This window comes from Triturus cristatus, chromosome 3_1 (assembly GCF_964204655.1).
Source record: "Triturus cristatus chromosome 3_1, aTriCri1.1, whole genome shotgun sequence".
NCBI lineage: Eukaryota > Metazoa > Chordata > Amphibia > Caudata > Salamandridae > Triturus > Triturus cristatus.
The window spans coordinates 703,500,258-703,520,886 of NC_140583.1; the positions used below are offsets into that span (position 1 = coordinate 703,500,258).

Genomic DNA, 20,629 nt, shown 5'->3' on the forward strand with positions numbered 1-20,629 from the left:
TTGTTCAAAAAAGGTATAAAAAGGCAGTGTTAGTATTGCTTTTACCCGTTTTTAGCGTTTTTTAAACCTGTTGCTTTTAAAACATTGGTTTTTAAAATTGTATTTACCTACTGTGAACTTGCAAGCAAACATCCTCTGCCAATTAGTCCTCTACCTCCTCCCCGCTTTCCCCACGAGTCTCAGGGGCCTCAGCTGCTGCTCAGCAGGGCTGATTTGAGGGGAGGGGCCTAGGGGCATTGAGAAGCATTGAAAAGACACGCTGGAGCGGACGCGCAGCGAAGCGATTGCAGAACGCGCTAGCCCAGGCAGTGTTAGTATTGCTTTTACCCGTTTTTAGCGTTTTTTAAACCTGTTGCTTTTAAAACATTGGTTTTTAAAATTGTATTTACCTACTGTGAATTTGCAAGCAAACATCCTCTGCCAATTAGTCCTCTACCTCCTCCCCGCTTTCCCCACGAGTCTCAGGGGCCTCAGCTGCTGCTCAGCAGGGCTGATTGGAGGGGAGGGGCCTAGGGGCATTGAGAAGCATTGAAAAGACACGCTGGAGCGGATGCGCAACGAAGCGATTGCAGAACGCGCTAGCCCAGGCAGTGTTAGTATTGCTTTTACCCGTTTTTAGCGTTTTTTAAACCTGTTGCTTTTAAAACATTGGTTTTTAAAATTGTATTTACCTACTGTGAATTTGCAAGCAAACATCCTCTGCCAATTAGTCCTCTACCTCCTCCCCGCTTTCCCCACGAGTCTCAGGGGCCTCAGCTGCTGCTCAGCAGGGCTGATTGGAGGGGAGGGGCCTAGGGGCATTGAGAAGCATTGAAAAGACACGCTGGAGCGGACGCGCAGCGGGCGCGCCGAAGGCGCGCCTAAGGCAAGCCCGTCTGCGCCAGTCCGCGCCCGAAAGGGCCCAGGGACCAAAAACTCTGCCCTTGCTTTCAAATACTCACACAATGAGCTTCTAAGTCTAGGCACTGACTTACATCCCCTAACATCAGAAACTTTGCTTGCCCTCCAGAGAGAAGGTATTCTCAATTCACAGGTGAAGGGGACAGGCTGCGCCTCTCCCCCGCGCAGTCCGGCCCTCACCCACTCAAAGCATCTCATCCCCATGAAACTCGTCTCCCTCAATACAAGATCACTCCATAAACACGCCCCAGAAATTTTCACCCTCCTACAAGAGGATGCCCCTGACGCCCTCGCCCTGACCGAAACTTGGCTCGACGAGGACCCAGAACCCACGCTAATTGCATCCCTACCCCCAGGCTTTGATGCCCTTTGGCACAATAGATCAGCAGGGAAGCGCGGCGGTGGGGTTGCCCTTATCTTCAAAGATCATCTGACAATTGAGAAGCTGTCTGGGGAAAACTTGGAGGCAGCAGACATACTGGTCACCAAGGTCTGCAACAGCGCCTCTAACATAGTCATCGTGACTGTTTACCGCCCACCTAGCTGCTCACCATCCTTTGTAGACCTCTTCACCGATTGTATTACTAACCTTCGTTCACGCTTCCAACAAATGGTGATAGTAGGTGATTTCAACTACCACTGGGATCAGACACCCAGAGGGGGACAGGCTCTACTTATTGAGACAATGCTTACCTCCCTCGGATTCACCCAGCTGGTGTCAGGCCCCACCCATGAGAAAGGCCACACCCTTGACCTGGCATGGACTACTTCACCCTCCGTGAACTTAATAAATATCATCCCCTGCGGGTGGTCTGATCATTACTCTATTAACCTTTTACTTCCTCCGGTTAAACATAACCCCAGTCCACCTTCTACCTGGAAGGTAGTTAGAAGCTGGAACAATATTTCCGGTCCTACCCTAGAGAGTACTCTTCGGAGTAACCCTGTCAAGAGGCCTACTACATTGAATCTGGAAAAATGGACAGATTCCATCAATAACCATCTTATATCTGCCATAAACACACTTGCCCCAACTAAAAGGAAAAAAACGGGAAATAAGGGCAAAGGCTCCCCTTGGTTCTCAAACGAACTTCGAGTCCTAAAAAGCACACTTCGCCAATATGAAAGACGTTGGCGCAAAGCCTATGAACCACAAGCTCATGCAGAATATAAGGCAAAACTCGCCATCTACAAAAAGACCTTGTTGAGCTACAAGGCAAAACATTACGAGACCAAGATCCAGATGGCCACTAATAAACAAAAAGAAACATTCAATATCCTCAATGAACTAAGTCAAAAACAGGTGCCAGTCGCCCCTTCTAGTAAGGAACTATGTAACAAATTCTTATCCTTTTTCTCTGATAAAGTCCAAGATATTCTGACGGACATTAACAATTCCCCCTTTAAACTCCCCCTTAATACGAGGGTGGAGTCAAAAGGGAAAGGAATTGAGCTGATATCCTGTTTCCAGCCCCTTGACTTAGAGACACTGCGAAGCATTGTGACCAAAATAAAATCCGGCTCACCACTAGACCCTTGCCCTCCCAAGATTTTCAAACTGGCCCTTCCAGCAATCGAGGATGAAATCTTGGCCCTGATGAACTCCTCGCTGGATTCTGGAAGTGTCCCACCCCAATTCAAAGAAGCTAGAGTTATCCCCCTTCTTAAAAAGCCCGGGGCTGATGTATCCAACCTGAAAAACTTCAGACCCATATCTCAATTGCCCTTCCTAGCTAAAACACTGGAGCAATACGTGCTCCAAACCCTCTCCAAATTCATGGAGTCCCACAATCTATTTGAGGACAGGCAAGCCGGTTTCAGGGCTCATCACAGCACAGAACTGGTGATGCTGTCCGTTCTAGATGAAATTAGGACCAAAGCAGACAACAAAAAACCCTGCGTCCTAATTCTTCTTGACCTGTCGGCAGCGTTCGACACGGTCAATCATGCCCAACTCCTGGATAGAATTAGAGACACCGGCATTGGAGGGTCGATCCTCCGCTGGATTGAATCATTCTTGTCAGATCGTACCCTCAAAATACAGATGGGGGATCTGACGTCAGAGAAGGGATCCATTCCTTGCGGTGTTCCCCAAGGGTCAGCACTATCCCCCTCTTGTTTAACATCTACCTGGGTCCCTTGATCAGGAAGCTCTCTCTACTGGACTGCCAAGTCTTCAACTATGTGGACGACACACAAATCATTATCCAAATAGACAACAGCACGCAAGCACACGATAGGGTAAAAGATATCTTGAGATTTGTGGTCAGGTGGATGACCTCTAATTCACTTAAGATCAACCCCGATAAAACTGAGGTGTTAGCTATCACAAACAATAGCAACCCTTGGAACTCCCAGTTCTGGCCCGATGAACTGGGGGCAATCCCTGCACCAGCCACAATGGTAAAAAGTCTGGGAATTAAAATCGATGCGAATCTCTCCTTGTCAAATCAGATCACCTCCGTCTTCGGGACCTGTGTGAGCCTTCTCAGGCGATTAAGAAAACTCTCCCCTATCCTCTCTTTCTCAACAATGAGAACCGTAGTATCCGCCCTGATCTTGGCCCGGATCGACTATGGTAATGCACTATATATTGGTCTTCCTTCCACACTACTGCACAGACTACAGGTGGTTATGAACGATGCAGACAGATTAATATTTAAACTACCCAGACACACTCACGCTTCCCCCTTACTACAACAACTACACTGGCTGCCCATCAAGCAGAGGGCCAAATTTAAGGGCCTCTGCATCACACACAAGGCCTTGTTTGGGCAAGCCCCCAAATATATTAAAGAACGTGTGACAATCTATACCCCTGGTCGCACTCTCAGGTCCTCCACGGAGGGTCTACTAAAATGCCCACGCTTCCACTACTCCAAAACAGGTGGCCGAGCCTTTTCCATCCTTATGCCTCAAATTTGGAACAAACTACCAAGCGACTTGCGCTCTGAAAGCAGTCTCCTGCCCTTCAGGAGGAAACTGAAAACCCTCTTATTCACGGAGGCTTGGGCCTAAGCCCACGCTACAATACTTTCATTTCCTGGCACTTCCGTAGTTCTGCTCACAGCGCTTAGAGACCTGTCGGTATTAAGCGCTCTACAAATTCAAGTTAACATAACATAACATAACATTTCCCATGGAACATAGGGAAAATCAGAGAGAAAACAGTCCAGCCAATCAGGATTTCTCTGCTGGTATATCGGTCCCCGCAGACGCTCCCTCTTCCTCTTTCTTCCTGCAACACAGCATCTCCATTTGAAGACTACTCCTGTCTGTTGGACTCCGATCCTGGAAAGATGCATAAAGACAATTTGAGATACACTCAGATGCCGTTCGATCTCTCATTTCAATAACAAGACGTCATAAGCAAGTGCTATATAGCCATTGAAGACATGATGCCAACTATTAACAATCAGAATACACAAAGTCAAGATTACATGTAGTCAATCTCATCCCGTTATAACCCTGAGTTGTAACTCTTATTGTGGGTGGGTGCCAAAATAGGCAGAATGGGTAGGCTAATCCTCGCCTCTGTGTCCTTAATAGAATTGAAACTTTCTGTTACGATAGCTAGGAAATTTTTCATTTCATTCTATGTCAGGACCGGGAGGCGAGGCTTAGGCTAGTTTAACTCTGATTCATCACTACAGTTGCCAAAGATGATATAGGCTTGACCAGTCCGCTGCATTGAGGATATCCTCTAGTCTTGCTCCCAGGGAGAAGGCCTTAAACGCCATGGCTCCTCTGACTTAGTGGGTGCCAAAATGAGAGGTGTTAATCCCTGCTTCCTGCATCAACCATTTTATCCATCTGGCAATCGTAAGGGAGGAAACCACTCTGTAAGGTTTAGTTAAAGCAATCAACAGCTGTCTTTCCCCGTGGGGGCAAAGTTCATCCATGACCGCTTTGTATATTTTCAGGGCCCGGACCACACACAATTTTGGTACCCCTTGAAATTCTGGATAAGACATCACTCTGGAATTGCATTTAGTTCTATGAGAAACATGAAGGGTTACCCCCTCTGGAGTAAGAATCCTACCTCTAATCTTAGGAGCCAGTTCCTCAATTACCCAGTGACAGGATATGAGGTAAGCAGCATCGCCAGTTTCACTGACAGTCGTTTTCTAGACAAGTATCTATTGGTGGGCCAAGAAGTGAAAAGTTTCAGGACCTTATTTACATCTCATAATATGGAATATCTGGGTTCCGGAGGTAGAGATAATCTAATACCTTGAAGGAATTTGCAGATCAACGGGTGTTCCCCTATCAATTGACCATCTATGGAAGGATGTTCTGCTGAGATTGCCAGCCTGAAGGTGTTGACAGACCTATAGTCTAAGCCCTTTGAGGTCATGCATGCAAAGAAATTCAGGATGTGTACAATCTCTTCCCCCACGGATCCACTTGGCGTTGGAGACACCAGCATACCCATCTAGACCAGGCCGGTCTACAACCTCTAGTGGTGCTCTCTGCCCAAGCCTTGGCAAGGAGCTCTGTAGCCTCGGCTGAAATTCCCGGGACTTTCTATCATTCGCGGTAATCCTCCTTGCCATTAGTCGGAGGGAACTCACCAGTTTCAGGGGGATGAGGGTTGCCTTGGGGATCCCTCAGGAGATCTGGATCTAGGCGTAGAGGGATTGGAAAATCCCAGAAAAGTTTCATCATCACTGGATACCAGGCTTGCGATCTCCAAATTGTAAATATCCTGACCAGGTCCGCCCCCTGTCTGCATACTTGTGCCGATAATCGTGTGATGAACGTGAATGGACGAAACGCATATGCCTGTTCCAGGCTCCAGTCCTGAAGGAAGGCGTCCATCACCACTGCTAGGGAGTCTGGTATCCAGCTGCAGAACCTTTCCACTTGAAAGTCCAGGCGGGACACAAATTGAGAACGGGCCCCAGCAACTCTGATGTAGGCCTGGGCGGAGAACTCCGCTCCGCCAGTGGAGTGTGCAGAGATTTGTCAAAACAATAATAAAACACTTACCTATACATCGGCCTACCCGGGCTGCCCTCCTCCTCTTACTCGCAGTCTCTCTCCTACTTTGGGTGATCATTGTGAAGACTGTGGATGCGCGGGGGCCCGGGCATGCGCAGTTTTCGTAATTATCACCCAATGTAGGGTAGAGACGGTGAGGAAGAGGAGGAGGCAGCCCAGGGACGCCGCAGTACACGTAAGTGTTATTTTAATTGTTTTAATTAATGTCTAATTAATTTTTTTAAGGGGGGGGTGGAGGCGGGAGTCCTGCTTCGCCAGCTCTGCCCAGCATTACTCTGAAGCCGATCGAAGACCGAGGGGTTCAGTTTCCACATACTGATGTCCCTCCAGCGGCGAGAGTGCTAATCCACTATGTGATTGACTTGGTCCTCGGGATGTTCTACCGTCAGGGATATGTGGTTGGTTAAGCAATACTCCAACAGATTCTGGGCCAGATCTGACAGAGCTTTTGATTAAGTGCCACCGAGATGATTGACGTAATGAACCGCCGCTACTTTGTCCATTCTTAGTAGGACTGAGCATTGTACTCTCTGTCTTTCATCTAGCACCCGATGGTGAGGGAGCCTGCCATCAATTATAGGCAGTTGATATGAAGGGCCTGTTCATCAGAAGACCATTTTACTCCTGTGGAGAATTTGCAGCAGCGAGCACCCCATCCCGCGCCGCTGGTGTCAGATTCGATCACTAGATTGGGTTGGGAGGAGAGGCCTTTTCAGAGGTGCATTATCTTTAGGCGCTGTTGTGCCCGGTAGCGGAGGGCCTCAGGAATATTGCCTGAATGGAATCTGAGAGCAGCCCCACAATGCGAGCCAGTTGGCGCAGAGTGATCTGGGCTTTTGCCAGGGCCCTCCGTAACTTGTGTCAGATCTTGGACAACTTTTGCGGAGGAAGGCTGAGGGTCGTCTCTACTGAATTGATTAGGAATCCTAGAAACGGAATGGATTGGGATAGGTTCAGTGTGGAGTTGTGCATGTTAATTACTCTGTAGTTGGAGGGGAAGATTCCACGGGCACTGATTCATGAGAAGGATGTCATCTGGGTGGACAATGAGCCACACTCCCCCGCACCCGAAGGAAATCTGCTAAGGGATTCATCAGCTTAGTGAAACACAAAGGAGCGGACAAGAGTCCGAAAGGAAGGCAAGAGAACTCGAATACTTGAGAGTTCCATTGGAATTGCAGGAAACGCCTGTGGGGTGGGAAAACGGGCACAGTCAGATAGGCTCCCTTCAAGTCCATACGGATCATCCAGTCCGACCTCCTCAGAAGGTCCCTGAGGAGGTGAATGCCTTCCATTTTGAAATGATGGTAGAGGAGCCATCCATTGAACTCCTTTAGGTTGATCACCCGACGTTGGCCTCCATCCCTCCTTTCCACTACAAAGAGGTTAATGAGGAACCCGTTGGGATGTCTGGATGTGGAGACAGTAGCTCCTTTCTCCAAAAGCCTTGTTACCTCTAAGTCTATTAACGTTTGTTAATCTTGAGAAAAAACCTATGTCAAACCCCTGAACTGTTAGAAGGACTCAAGCATCTGAAGACAGGGACTCCCAATTCTACCAGAATGTAGCCATACGACCCCAAGCTGGAGACCATCTACGCATTGAGTTCTCACCTTGTGAATTGTTGTAGTTGTTGTGGCTCCTGTGGCCACCTCTGGTGCCTCTGCGATGGGCGTAGGTCCTGGTCTGATAGTAGGTTCCAAATTTACTGGAGTCTTGGTACTGGCCCAGCCGAGCTTCTCCTCCTCTGGAGGCTTGCTGTTAAAAGCGGTTGGATGAGCGCCCCGCTTCCTCAGCTGGCATTGGGAAAAACACAGGGGTTAAATATTCTTTTGATAGGTGTCTGGGCTCTATCTAGGGAGTTGAATGTGTTAACAAATTTCCCTAGCTTCCTAATAAACGGGTCTCTGAAAAAGTTGCCCTGGGCTACTGTGCCTGCCTCCGATGTGACGAAATTCCCCAGCTATGGGTCACTCTTAATTAGCAGGGATCTGCACTGCTCCATAGAGATTGTGCAGTTGATGTTACCCAGAAAAATAATTACCCCTGGGCCCAGCTAGATAAGACTTCCGGGCAAATTAGGGAACCGGAGGCCTTGGTGTCCTCTGCCATATCCATTATTTTGGCCAGAGGTCCTGCCAAGTCTAATAATTTATCTTGACAGGGGTCCCGGACGAATTTGGCGAGGAAGGTGTCCATCTTTGCGTCTATCTCCAGGATCAGGCCCACCTTCCCTTCCAAAGACAGCTGAGGGCATTCTGCTTTGAGGCAGTTCCTTACCTCCTTGTCCAAGAGCTTTCTAAGCCTACTGGCCATATAAAATGCCACCTTGGGTGCTGGGTACCATTCAACAGTGCGTGGGTGCAATAGGTCATCTGGGTCTAGCAGGTCAGCTGCCACGACTGGGTTTGAACCAGAAGGGTCTGAGTCTGGCAGGAGTGACAGGTTAGGATGCCAAGGTCTGGAATGGTCTCTGTCCCCATCTGATGTGTTTGGGGAGTCATCCTCATAGCCTGGGGTAATTTAGGGGGGTTAGTGGGGTTCCTCAGAAATACTTGACCCGAAGGTTCCTGGATAGGCTGGGCATCCTTAAATGCCTTCTTTATATGTTCAAAAGCGTCCAGATCAAGCCTCAAACCCTTTGTGCACTTACGCTTCTCTGGATTAGAAGTGGTAGGGTTCCCTGGAGGTAAAGGCGCTTGTGACCCGATGCGCCTTCCCTCTGGTCGAGGGGTTTTAGGCATTGAGCTCATATTGACATGAGTCTCTTCTCCAGAGGGGCCACTGCCTGCGACACTGCTTTGAGAATGGAAGCGTTGTAGGTAATTTCCTCCAACTCCATATATTCCTCTCCTTCAAAGCTCTCCATTTGTGGGGCTTTGCTGTGGGCATATATAGGGCAATTATTTTGAAGGTGTAGCACCTGAGAGTTCTCCCTGAAAAGGGGCATATTTCTTGTTAATAGTAAGAGTGCAGGGGTATGACTGTGGGACTTGCTCCCTTATAACAACTAGGGTACATGATCAGAATAAACTGCCCAATGATGATACTACCTTACCCGAAATCGAGTGTTTTTCTCAGTGGCAGGCGCACGCTAAGCGTATGGACAAAATTCTAAATAAACACTGAGAGTAATTGCAATTAATCTTCCCCCGTGTCTGTTCCTCCTCCGGCCGCGCTTTACTGAACGCAGTGAAAGAGATGCGTGCCAGGGGAGTGGGGTTAGAGATGCACTGGGCGCACTGATAGGATTGCGTGGGGCCCCCTAGCGGTCAGCTGACCACACCGCACCAGAAAGCTAGGCAAAGAAACAATGGCCGCGTAGGAGCAGAAAGCTCCTGTGGTCACCTGAAGGGAGAAAAAACAAATCAAGCCTGCTGCAAAACCTTTATGAAGGCACACAGCAGATGAAAATGGGTGCGGCCGAGTCGCGCAATACAGCCTTAATACGTAAGAGCAAATACATGCTATTCACACCCTAACAAAGTGAGAAAAATAGCAAGGAATTTATCTGAATGCTGCTGGAGCAGCAAAAAAAGAGGAAAAGGGAGCGTCTGCAGGGACCGTTATACCAGTAGAGCCATCCTGATTGGCTGGACTGTTTTCTCTCTGATTTTTTCTATGTTCCAAGGGAAATGTAGTTTGTTTGATGTTATACCTTTTTGAACAAGGTTGCTGGAATAAAATGTGAAGAAAGTAAAGCATAATCCTCGCTTCCAGGTCCTGACATAGAATTACTCTTCAGTTCACTGCACTTTGATCTCCTCGTTTTTCGAGATATCCCTTGAACTGAAAATCGGATCGAATCATTATACTGTCTGCAAGTTTTCCTCCTCCATAACTCATTGAGAATCTACTGTTTAATCAGTGTTCAAGAAGTAGTATAGTTTTCCAAAAAGAACCATATTTAGATGAGAAATGTTGGAATCATTCTGCACCTTTTGGCTACTGTGAGAATCTTTTGCATAAATCTGGAGAAAAAAAATTAGGAATTTAAGCAAATTTCACTAAACAAAATACCTGAAATTAAAAGCGCATGAAATTGATTTCGCCATGTGTTTGGAGATGAAAGAGGAGACAAAAAGCGGTTTATAAAAATTGAAATATCATTACAAATAATAGTAAACTTAAGGAGATTTGTGGTTAAACAAAATATTTCATGGGGTATTCAAGAAAGAAGAATTTTTACAGTACACTGAACAATACTTACAAAAATGTTAAGGTAAAATCTGAGTTTGGATTGAACTAAGGAGATTCTAAGCTTAGAGAATGGACCCTGAGATCGCTTTCCCATGTAAAAACACATATGAAAATGTGCTTTCCAAAAGAAGAAAAAACGGCCGAATGGAATAACACCAATAATGGCGAAAAGTTGGAACTTTAGTCAGAAAGCGTGCTTTTTGTTATTTGGTGTAAATTCGTTAAGTACGTTTTTAGAAATATTTGCTTAAAGATGTGCTCCGATGGTCATGAAAGGAGTTAATATTCTGGAAAGTTATTGATCTCAGGACCGTCTGTGCAGCGCGAGTCCTTCAGAAATGAAACTTTTAAATATTAAATATACTCAAATCACATTGATGGTGGGAGCCTTTTCGTACATCATTCGACAATGGGTCCAATGATGTACATACAGGGAGAGGATGTGGCCTAACGGCTAGGGTGGTCGACCTCAAATCTGAGGAACTGGGCTCGAGGCTCAGCAACGACGCTCAATCACCCTGTGATGCTAGGCAAATCACTTAATCTCTGCGTGCCTAACAGAAATGAATGTGTCCTTATATAACACAATTGGTGCTCATGTGAAGCGCTATTATACCTCCGGGTCAAGTTTGTGCTATATAGAACTTTGAAAAAAAATGGGTACAAGGTACATCGGATAGCACTGTGGTACCTTGCAGTTTTATTGGCCAGCTGCAACAGCTTGAGAAAATATTGCCCTAACCATCGCAGAAATCCTTAATGTGTCCTGAAAACGTTTTTTAAAAGGGGCATAAGGGGGTAGGGTAGAGATTCCTGGGCGTCCCAGGTGCTTGTGAGGGATCCAGAGACATCCCCCCTTCCGCATCACTGAATATAAAAAAAAAATCCCAGATCTCACATACCACAGTGCGCTAGTGGAACTCAGCATGGCTCTTCCGTGAGTACTCCTGTAGAATTCCTTTGGGAACCGCTGTTAAAGCTTCACCCCCATGGTAATGTGGTACTGTGCAAGCTTTGCTGAAGAAGCATGTACGGTATCTTAGTAGCATGATGTGGAAGCTTGTGAGACAAGTATTGCTAGAGTATAACGGTACTCAAAAAAAATGAATGAAAATTATTAGGGAGAAGATAATGTCAGTTGAGCGTGCCGGGCCAAAATCAATGTACCGCAGGGGTTGGCAGCACATGGGGGCTTGGCAACAGGGCCTAGCTGAAGGCCAGTCAGTCCTTGCAGCCAATTCCCTCTGTGAATGGATACAACCCTCATGCCTTAGGCTTGACTGCATTCAAAGGGCTGAAACTAGGCCCAATTTAGAATATAATAATAAAAAAATAAATACAAATGTACTCAAAAAACAAGGTTTAAGTGATGTTTCTAAAACCTTAACTTGCGTTTGAAACAAATAATCGCTGAAAAAATAATGGTTTAAGTGAAATTATGGTTAGATGTTGGAATTAGAGTTTTTTAAATGGGGTAAACCGTAAGACCACTGGACCCGGGTAAACAATTGTACAGATATAAAAGGTCACAGTGGAAAGTTCATTTCAAAAGCACATATGTGGAATCAAATTCAAATACATGAAATAATTCAAACGTCACTGCAAAAAATGGATGATTTTGTGTGATTTAATTTGCATCACAGAGAGTTGAATTAATCAAAACAAAAAGATATGAGATAAATCAACAATGGTACACTTTGGTGCTCAGAAAAGAGGGAAGGGGTGAGTGCTCAGGGAAGGTTGCGTGATGGTGTAAAGGAACGGAAAGGTAATGTGGTTCAAATACATCTAAGCATTATAGAACCAATCCAGCCTTTTACTTGGCAAATAAATATGAACAAAAGCATAACATTGTAGGCACAGATAAATAAGTCTCTGTCACCTATGTTTGATATAAATTACAATATGTCGATGTTTCGATCCCTATATTCATAAAAGTAGCTTCGTCCTTATTGGGGGGTCTTCATCAGGACTCAAGAAACTAGTGAAGGAGGGGAGGGAGCACCTAAAAATAAATAGGCTGAAATTAGGTGACGTAATTGTAAAGTAATGCTAAATCAAAAAATAGTAAGGGGTAATTACCATTAGAAAACAGCACGTTCAATCCGGCTGTATGTTAAAAAGAAGAGGGCCCGTAAGCTCCTACAAAAGGTCAGAGACGAAAGGGGAAAGGTCAAAATAGGATCCATAGAGACAGAGTCCCACAATTAGCGTAATTTCAGCAAAACTCCCTGTGAATTGAAAAACAGCAAAAATCCAATGAATGAAAGTGATGGGCGCCTCAAGTACACCTAAGTATCCGGACAGGGTTGATTAGTAACCTAGAAGAAAATGGCCAGAATGCTTCAGCAAGCGTGGAAAATTATTGAGCAACATTGTATTCTAAACCGTGTGTAAATCTGTCATAGGAATATACGCAAAACCCCCCTGAACTGAAGGGCGCCCAAAGGTCATAAGCAGAAAAATTTTACCCACAAGAAATCTTAGCTAGGAACATGGTCTAAGCATCGTATTAAGGCAAAGATAAACAAATCACCATGGTAAAACTGTTTCTATAGTGAAAAATAGCGGTAACCAAAATCCCTAGCTGCAAAGCATCATGTGACCGAAATTAATTAAACGCTATCGCATGGAAAAAAGGGGTTCATTCTAAGCACTACTCGTATGGAAACACGATGCATAATAGATATTCCAAACATATTAACATGTTCTAAACGCACTGTGGTAAAATCCTAAACCACAAAATATTAATTCAAAGAAAGGGGGGGCTTGGGTTGTTGGGGGGTGGCTGTCCAATAGACGGCACACATTCTGAGTGAGAACATTACACTTTGGCACATATCCTGATGAATGCCTTACAGATCTTAACATAAAAATATTAAAAAAGCCATTCTTTGTGTGAACAGTATATGATCAAATGTTACACGGTTACAACACGTACTGGTGGTTAATCATTTAAATTGTCACATAGAAATGTTACAGATTATAACTCAATTTTGTGACATTTTTGCTAACCACAATTAAAACAGTGTATAGGATCAATGAATGCAGATCCCAAGGAAAAAAAAGGTCCTTATCTGAGACAGGGGTGGCTTGCGGAAGGAAGGAATGGAGGAAGGGATGAGATTCTTCCAGTGACCCTTATGTCTGAGAATCCTCATGTTGTATGCTTACTAGTCTTTAACTAACAGGATACAGGATAGTTGCGCGTATGTGACATCCATTTCATTAAGGCCATCTCAGACAGAATCGAAAAAATCCATCCATTTGCACTCACGAATGTTCAGTATTGAGTCCAAATCACCTCACCTAGCACCCAATTGGATTTTCTCAAGAACAACCCATTTTATAGATTCTGGTTGGTGATTACTTGCTTGAAAATGCTCCACCAATGGGGCCCCAGCAGTGTAACACCTAATCCTACAGCAATGTTGGAGTATTTCTTTCTGTCTAGTTTGGCCAATATAAATTTGGCCACAGGGACATAAAATAGCATAAATCACATCTAACGTATTGCAGTTTGTGTGTGCCTTGAGATCAATCTTGTGGTGCCCGTAGTAAAACTGTTTGGTTTCCAAAGTCTTTTTACAAGCCTTACAGCGGCTACATTTGTAGTGGCTAACAAATGCCGGAAGCTGCCACAAGGTTTGGTAGTTGGTTCTGGTGGTGTCTCAAGTAGAGATCTGACCACATAACCCTTAATGTTTTTCCTTTTCTTAAAGGAGTGCATCGGAGGATTTGGTACCTCCAAATCATCATCAATGATCCCCCAGTGTTTATTGACGACTTGTCTGATGGCATTGCTGCATGTATTGAAAGTTGTGACGCAGATCATCCTGTCCATTTTATCAGTGGTCTGGTCTCTGGGCGTTAGGAATGTGTCACGTTGGTCAAACCATGCCCTTTTACTTGCTCTCTTGACCAACCTTTTGGGGAACCCTCGTTTGATCAACCATGAGATCAGGTCATCAGACTCGTGGAAAAAGTCTTCCTTGCTGGAGCAGTTCCTTCTAATCCTAAGGAACTGACCAAAGGGCAAGTTATCGTGTAGTCCTCTGGGATGATGGCTTCCATATCTCAAAAGAGTGTTCCTCTCTGCCGGTTTGCGGAATAAAGTGGTATATAGTTGTTGATCCTCAGCTTTAATGTAGATATCGAGGAAGTCAATGGACTTAGTGTCCCAGTGAATGGTGAATTAAATATCATCCGATCTGCCATCGATCCAGGTGTGAAATTCCTGAAGGTCTGCTGCAGTGCCGGTCCATATTAATAGCACGTCGTCAATGTACCTTTTACAATAGGTCACATTGGTGCTGAATGGGTTCAAGGTATTTTAAATAAACTACTGTTCAAAATGATCCATGAATAGATTTGCCGGATCTGGGGCGAAGGTGGCCCCCATGTCAACTCCCTTAGTTTGAAGATGATATTCCCCTTGAAACATGAAAACATTCTTCATCATGGCAATTTCCAATAATTGAAGAATGAACTCCGTAGGGATCAATTATGGCTGGGCCCTTCTATCTAATGCTTTACGTTTCACCTCCAAGGCAAGACCCTGCGGAATACTTGTGTATAACGACACGATATCCATGGTGACCAGAATCTGGGTTGTAGGATCAAAGGTCATTCCATCCGCCAAATTAGTTGCACTCTAAATCCGAAAGGAAACCGGAGTCATTAGCAGACTTTGTGATCCTAGACACCAACTTTTTGATTTCCTTGGTGGGATCGGTATTAAGTCGTGTGTAGCTGATTCTGTCCCCAAGCTGGGAGTAGATTTCCTTCTTGTAGTCCTCAGTGTCCTGCTCAACAATAGCCCCACCTTTGTCAGCTGACTTGATGATGATTGATTTGTTGTCCTTAAGAGGGGTAAGTGCCTCTCGTTCGCCAGCAGTGACATTATGTTTGATATAGCGCCTGGTTGAGCAGGCCTTCAGAGCCTCCTTAATACTCTTGTATGTCAGAATACAATGGGACATCATGTGGCTTGATGGCATGAATGTTGATGGAACCCTCAGTCCAGTGTGGGATGTGGATGTGGATGTTGGCGGTGGCGAGTGCCTGAAATGGTATCTCAGTCTGATCTTTCTGAAAAACTTGTGAAGTTCCACCTTGATATTGAACATGTTTGGATGGGTGGTGGGTGCACATGAGAGTCCTGTGCTGAGAATTCTTACTTCATTCTCTGATAATTCATGTGCCGATAGGTTGATAATGGGGTTTTTTACCACCTGTACACCCGGCGCCGTGTTTGGAATACTCCATGATTCACCGGAGGGAACCTCACCTGCTTCTGGCCTCGCTGTCTCCCGCTGTCACATTTCTAAACCTGCTTTTGAGGGCCACGTAGTGGGCCTCTGTTCCAATTGTAATTCCGCCCCTTGGTGGTTGCCATTGTGCATCCTCTGAAAAAGACAGCCCTGCCTCAGGTTGATACCATCCTTCCCTGGTAATGATACCCAGTGCTGAGGCCTGGTTGATCACTCTCACTGCCTGTGCTGTTAGACCCAGAGGATTCCGAAAAAGTTGTGAAACGTCTTTTACCTCTATAATCTCTCCGTCCCCTATTGGCAAATCTTCCTTGTTGATCCTGTTTGTAGTAATCTTCCTGCAAATAGGGGTAAGTGACTTTTTTATCCTTGAACCGTATATCCTTTGAGACTTTGTCATGTTCTTTTGCTTGTGTAGGAGTATCAAAATCTTTCACTATTTTCTCGAAACGCTCTAGTGCTTCTTTAGCAATAGTTAAGGCCAAGTCCTTGGATATCTCACGTTTAAGATCTGCAATTTCTTTTAGTAGTTTCTCCACTTGCTCCAATGCGGTTTCTATGCCAAGTACCATCCAGTGGCCTGAGCAGTTATTTGCCACATAGCTAAAACCCTCTTTGAATTTGGGTACGTCCACAAAAATAGCCGGCTCGTTCCTGACTTGGAGCCTCACTGGTATGTTGTTCGCCTGTAGGTATTTTGTGAGGAGATGGCCATGCAGTCTTGTCTTAACTAGTTTTTAATCTAGTCTCTCTCATTTAATGAGATGATAACATTAGGTGTGTTGGATGTAAGAAACAGGGCATTCGATTGACCCTGAATTAACCTGTTATTGTAATCCTCTGTGTATGACAAAGTCTCCTGCTCTGACATTGCTAAGTCAATTAAAATTAGAAAAATACCCTCGCAGGGTACCAGCACATTAAAGACTTTTATAAATGGGGTACCCGAAATACCACTCGTCCTGGGTAAACAATAGTACAGATATGAAAGGTCACAGTGGAAAGTTGATTTCAAAAACACAAATGTGGAATCAAATTCAAATACATGAAATAATTCAAACGTCACTGCAAAAAATGGATGATTTCTTGTGTTTTAATTTGCATCACAGAGAGTTGAATTAATCAAAACAAAAGGACATGAGATAAATCAACAATGGTACACTTTGGTGCTCAGAAAACAGAGAAGGGGTGAGTGCTCAGGGAAGGTTGTGTGATGGTGTAAAGGAATGGAAAGGTAATGTGGTTCAAATACATCCATGGACTCCATACTGAACATTCGTGAGTGCAAATGGATGGACTTTTCCGATTCTGTCCGAGAGGGCCTTAATGAGATGTATGTCACATACGCCCAACTGTCCTGTTTAGTTAAAGACTTGTATGCATACACCATGAGGATTCTCAGACATAAGAGTCACTGGAGGCATCTCATCCCGTCCTCCATTCCTCCCTTCCCCAAGTCACCCCTGTCTCAGATCAGGGCAGGCCCTTTTTTTTTTCTGTGGCATCTGCATTTATTGATCCTATACACGGTTTTAATTGTGGTTAGCAAAAATGTCACAAAATTCAGTTATAATCTGTAACATTTCTATGCGACAATTTAAATGATAAACCACCAGTATGTGTTGTAAGCGTGTAACATTAGATCATATACCGTTATCACAAAGAATGGCTTTTTTATTATTTTTGTGTTAAGATCCGTAAGGCATTCATCAGGATATGTGCCAAAGTGTAATGTTCTCACTTAGACTGTGACCCATCTGATGGACAGACACCCCCCGACAACCCAACCCCCCCCTTTCTTTGACTTAATATTTTGTATTTTAGGATTTTACCACTGTGTGTTTAGAACATGTTTATATGTTTTGAATATCTATTATGCATCGTGTTTCCATACGAGTAGTGCTTAGAATTAGCCCTTTTTCGCTGCCACAGCGTTTAATTAATTTTGGTCACATGATGCTCTGCAGCTAGGGATTTTGGTTATCGCCAGTTTTCACTATAGAAACAGTTTTACCATGGTGATTTCTCTCTTTGCCTTAATACGACGCTTAGACCATGTCCCTGGCTAAGATATCTTGTGGGTAATATTTTTCTGCTTAGGACCTTTGGGCAACATTCACTTCAGGTGTGTTTCGTGCATATCCCTATGACAGATTTGCACATGGTTTATAATACAATGTTGCTCAATCATTTTCCACGCTTGCTGAAGTATTCTGGCCATTGTCTTGTAGGTTACTAATCAACCCTGTCCGGATACTTAGGTGTACTTGAGGCACCCATCACTTTCATTCATTGGAATTTTGCTGTTTTTCAATTCACAGTGAGTTTAGCTGAAATGACGCTAATTGTGGGACTCTGTCTCTATGGACCCTATTTTGACCTTTCCCTTTTCGTCTCTGACTTTTTGTAGGAGCTTACGAGCCCTCTTCTTTTTCACACACAGCCGGATTGAAAATGCTGTTTACTAATGATAATTACCCCTTACTATCTTTCGATTTAGCATTACTTTACAATTACGTCACCTAATTTCAGCCTATTTATTTTTGGTGCTCCCTCCCCTCCTTCACTAGTTTCTTGAGTCCTGATGAAGACCCCCCAATAAGGATGAAGCTACCTTTATGAATATAGGGCTCGAAACGTCGATAAATTGTAATTTATATCGAACATAGGTGACAGAGACTTGTTTATCTGTGCCTACAATGTTATGCTGTTGTTCATATTTATTTGCCATGTAAAAGGCTGGATTGGTTCTATAATGCTTGGATGTATTTAAACCACATTACCTTTCCGTTCCTCTACACCATCATGCAACCTTCCCTGAGCACTCACCCCTTCCCTCTTTTCTGAGCACCAAAGTGTAGCATTGTCGATTTATCTCATGTTATTTTGTTTTGATTAATTCAACTCTCTGTGATGCAAATTGAATCACAAGAAATCATCAATTTTTTGCAGTGATGTTTGAATTATTTCATGTATTTGAATTTGATTCCACATATGTGTTTTTGAAATCAACTTTCCACTGTGACCTTTCATATCTGTACCAGATTTTGGAATTAGACATGAGCTAATGCTAAGTAATCCAAAACTATTGAAATACCCCAGGTATGAATAGACACTAGCAAGAAAATGTGATGTGTCACTGTTTCTTTTGACGACTGTAACGTGAGACTGAATAACGTATATATTAAAGGTGTGTAAATAATTCATCTTTTTTTTATAAGCAGAGAATTTTAAAAGTGAAAAATGCTCTCATGATTGAGGTTATATAATTCTTTTTACAGATACTTCTTCTTGCATTTCCTGGATTTTTGATGAATACAGCTTTACATGCATTGATAGCTATTAAATTATATCACTACGAGTTTAGTTGGTTTGAAGGCATGCTATTTGGAGCAGTTGTTAGCACAACAGATCCCATATTGTCTGCAGGTTCTACAAAAGATATAGGTATGTTAATCTTAATAGTATTTTAATTGAGAAAGCGCACCTTTATGTAGCACCTTGCACAAACAGAAGTGTCAGAGCTTAGAAAATGTTTTTTCCAAAATGTATCATTTCACCTTATATGTTTATTAAATACACCAGTAGTAATGCACCTTATAATGATTCGGTTGTTCTGTCTTTCCTCCTTACTGGTTAAAAATATGTACCCTGCGGACAGGAGAGGATTTTAATAAAAAATATATAACTCACTTTAATATGTCTGCTCAAGGATCCAGCAGGAGCACATCTTCCGTTGGGTGCCGTCCTCTCCTTCCACCTGAGCATCGTCGCAGCCCAGATTCTTTTTTTCTGCCTATTATCAGGATGCATTTTTTGGCCACAGAGTGCTTCGATTCGCATGATTTCCGATGAATATTAGTGTACAGGAACTTCAGCAAGAACCAGGCTAGGTAGAGACTTGCATGTAAAGCCACGTGATAACATAGCAGTCCACAAGTGAAAATGCATAGGGACAGCATAAAAGAAAGACAATCCAGTTGCTACTTTGGGAAACAACCTTTACAACGCAGTCATTACATCGCACTACATTTACAACGCAGTCATTACATCGCAACACCCTTTACAACGCATGTCACTACAACGCAGCCATTACATCGCATGTCACTACAACGCATGACACTACAATGCGTGTCACTACACACAGGAATTACAACGCATGTCATTACAACGCATACCATTACAACACATAGTAGCCCTACGCTATACAACACTTACCCTACTGTTGCACCCCCTGGAGTTAGAATAGTAATTGTTACCCCTACACTATCCAACACTTACCCTACTGTTGCACCCCCTGGAGTTAGAATAGTAATTTTTACCCCTACACTATCCGACGCTTACCTTAAATGCAATGTAATGGTATGCGTTGTAAAAGTATAATGCGATGTAATGGAATGCGTTGTAAATGTAGTTTGAAAAATTTAATTGTAGTGGCATGCGATGTAAATGTATGCATTGTAAAGGATGTTGTGATGTAAAAACTGCGTTGTAAAGGCATGCGTCGTAAATGTATGCGTTGTAACGTCATACATTCTGCTACTTGTGCTCCTGTTTTTTGGTAATAACACCTACTGTGCTTTCTCTTCTTCTGGGCCAGGGCACTCTGCACAGATGCTGCTTCACCCGAGTACAGCTTTTGATTTTTCAGAAGCTGTATGCTTCTACTGATGTAGTGCTTATTCTTCAAGCAGCTGTGATTATTTGTTTATCCAGCTGCTTGAGCTTTTGTTTTTTACCTTTTGGTCTTACACATGACACTGTGATAGATGGTCCTTTCCCTTTAATGTCAAACAATGTTACTACGATGCTATTAAACCACGTCTCCTAGATAATTAGATCATTACTATGTTTATTCTTTTCTGATTGCCATGTGCGAGAGGTTATGATCAATACAGCTGGGTTTTATTGGCTGTGGTTTCAAGACAATTACAAAGGCTATACGTTAGATCTGTTTATTGTAAATTGTAATGATAAATTCAGTGGGACCGATTTATTTCTTGTGAAAAGGATATGTTAGCGTCAACAGAAAATTGTTTATTGTTTTTATTTATTTTAATTGCATCACTGTACATACAAGTCAAACACAAAATCACATTCCCATGTCATTTACATGTTTACACGTACTGCGCCTAAATAACACAATGATCAACTGTCAGACTTTACATCTGAAATCTGACAGGGTAACGTATCTCTTACTCCAATTGTCGCAACTGCAGTGAAGCATGTAAAATTAACACTGTTAATGAATC

General features: G+C 43.7%; 1 protein-coding gene across 1 annotated transcript in view; it reads left to right on the forward strand.

Annotated features, from left to right (window-relative positions):
• The first annotated feature begins 18,688 nt into the window (after nucleotides 1–18,688).
• LOC146860824 (sperm-specific sodium:proton exchanger-like) overlaps nucleotides 18,689–20,629 on the forward strand; it is a 4,630,975-nt gene continuing 4,629,034 nt past the window's right edge. Inside the window, exon 1 of the mRNA XM_085646174.1 lies at nucleotides 18,689–18,824. Coding sequence (XP_085502300.1) covers nucleotides 18,689–18,824 — 136 coding nt within the window. The remainder of the gene's footprint in view (nucleotides 18,825–20,629) is intronic.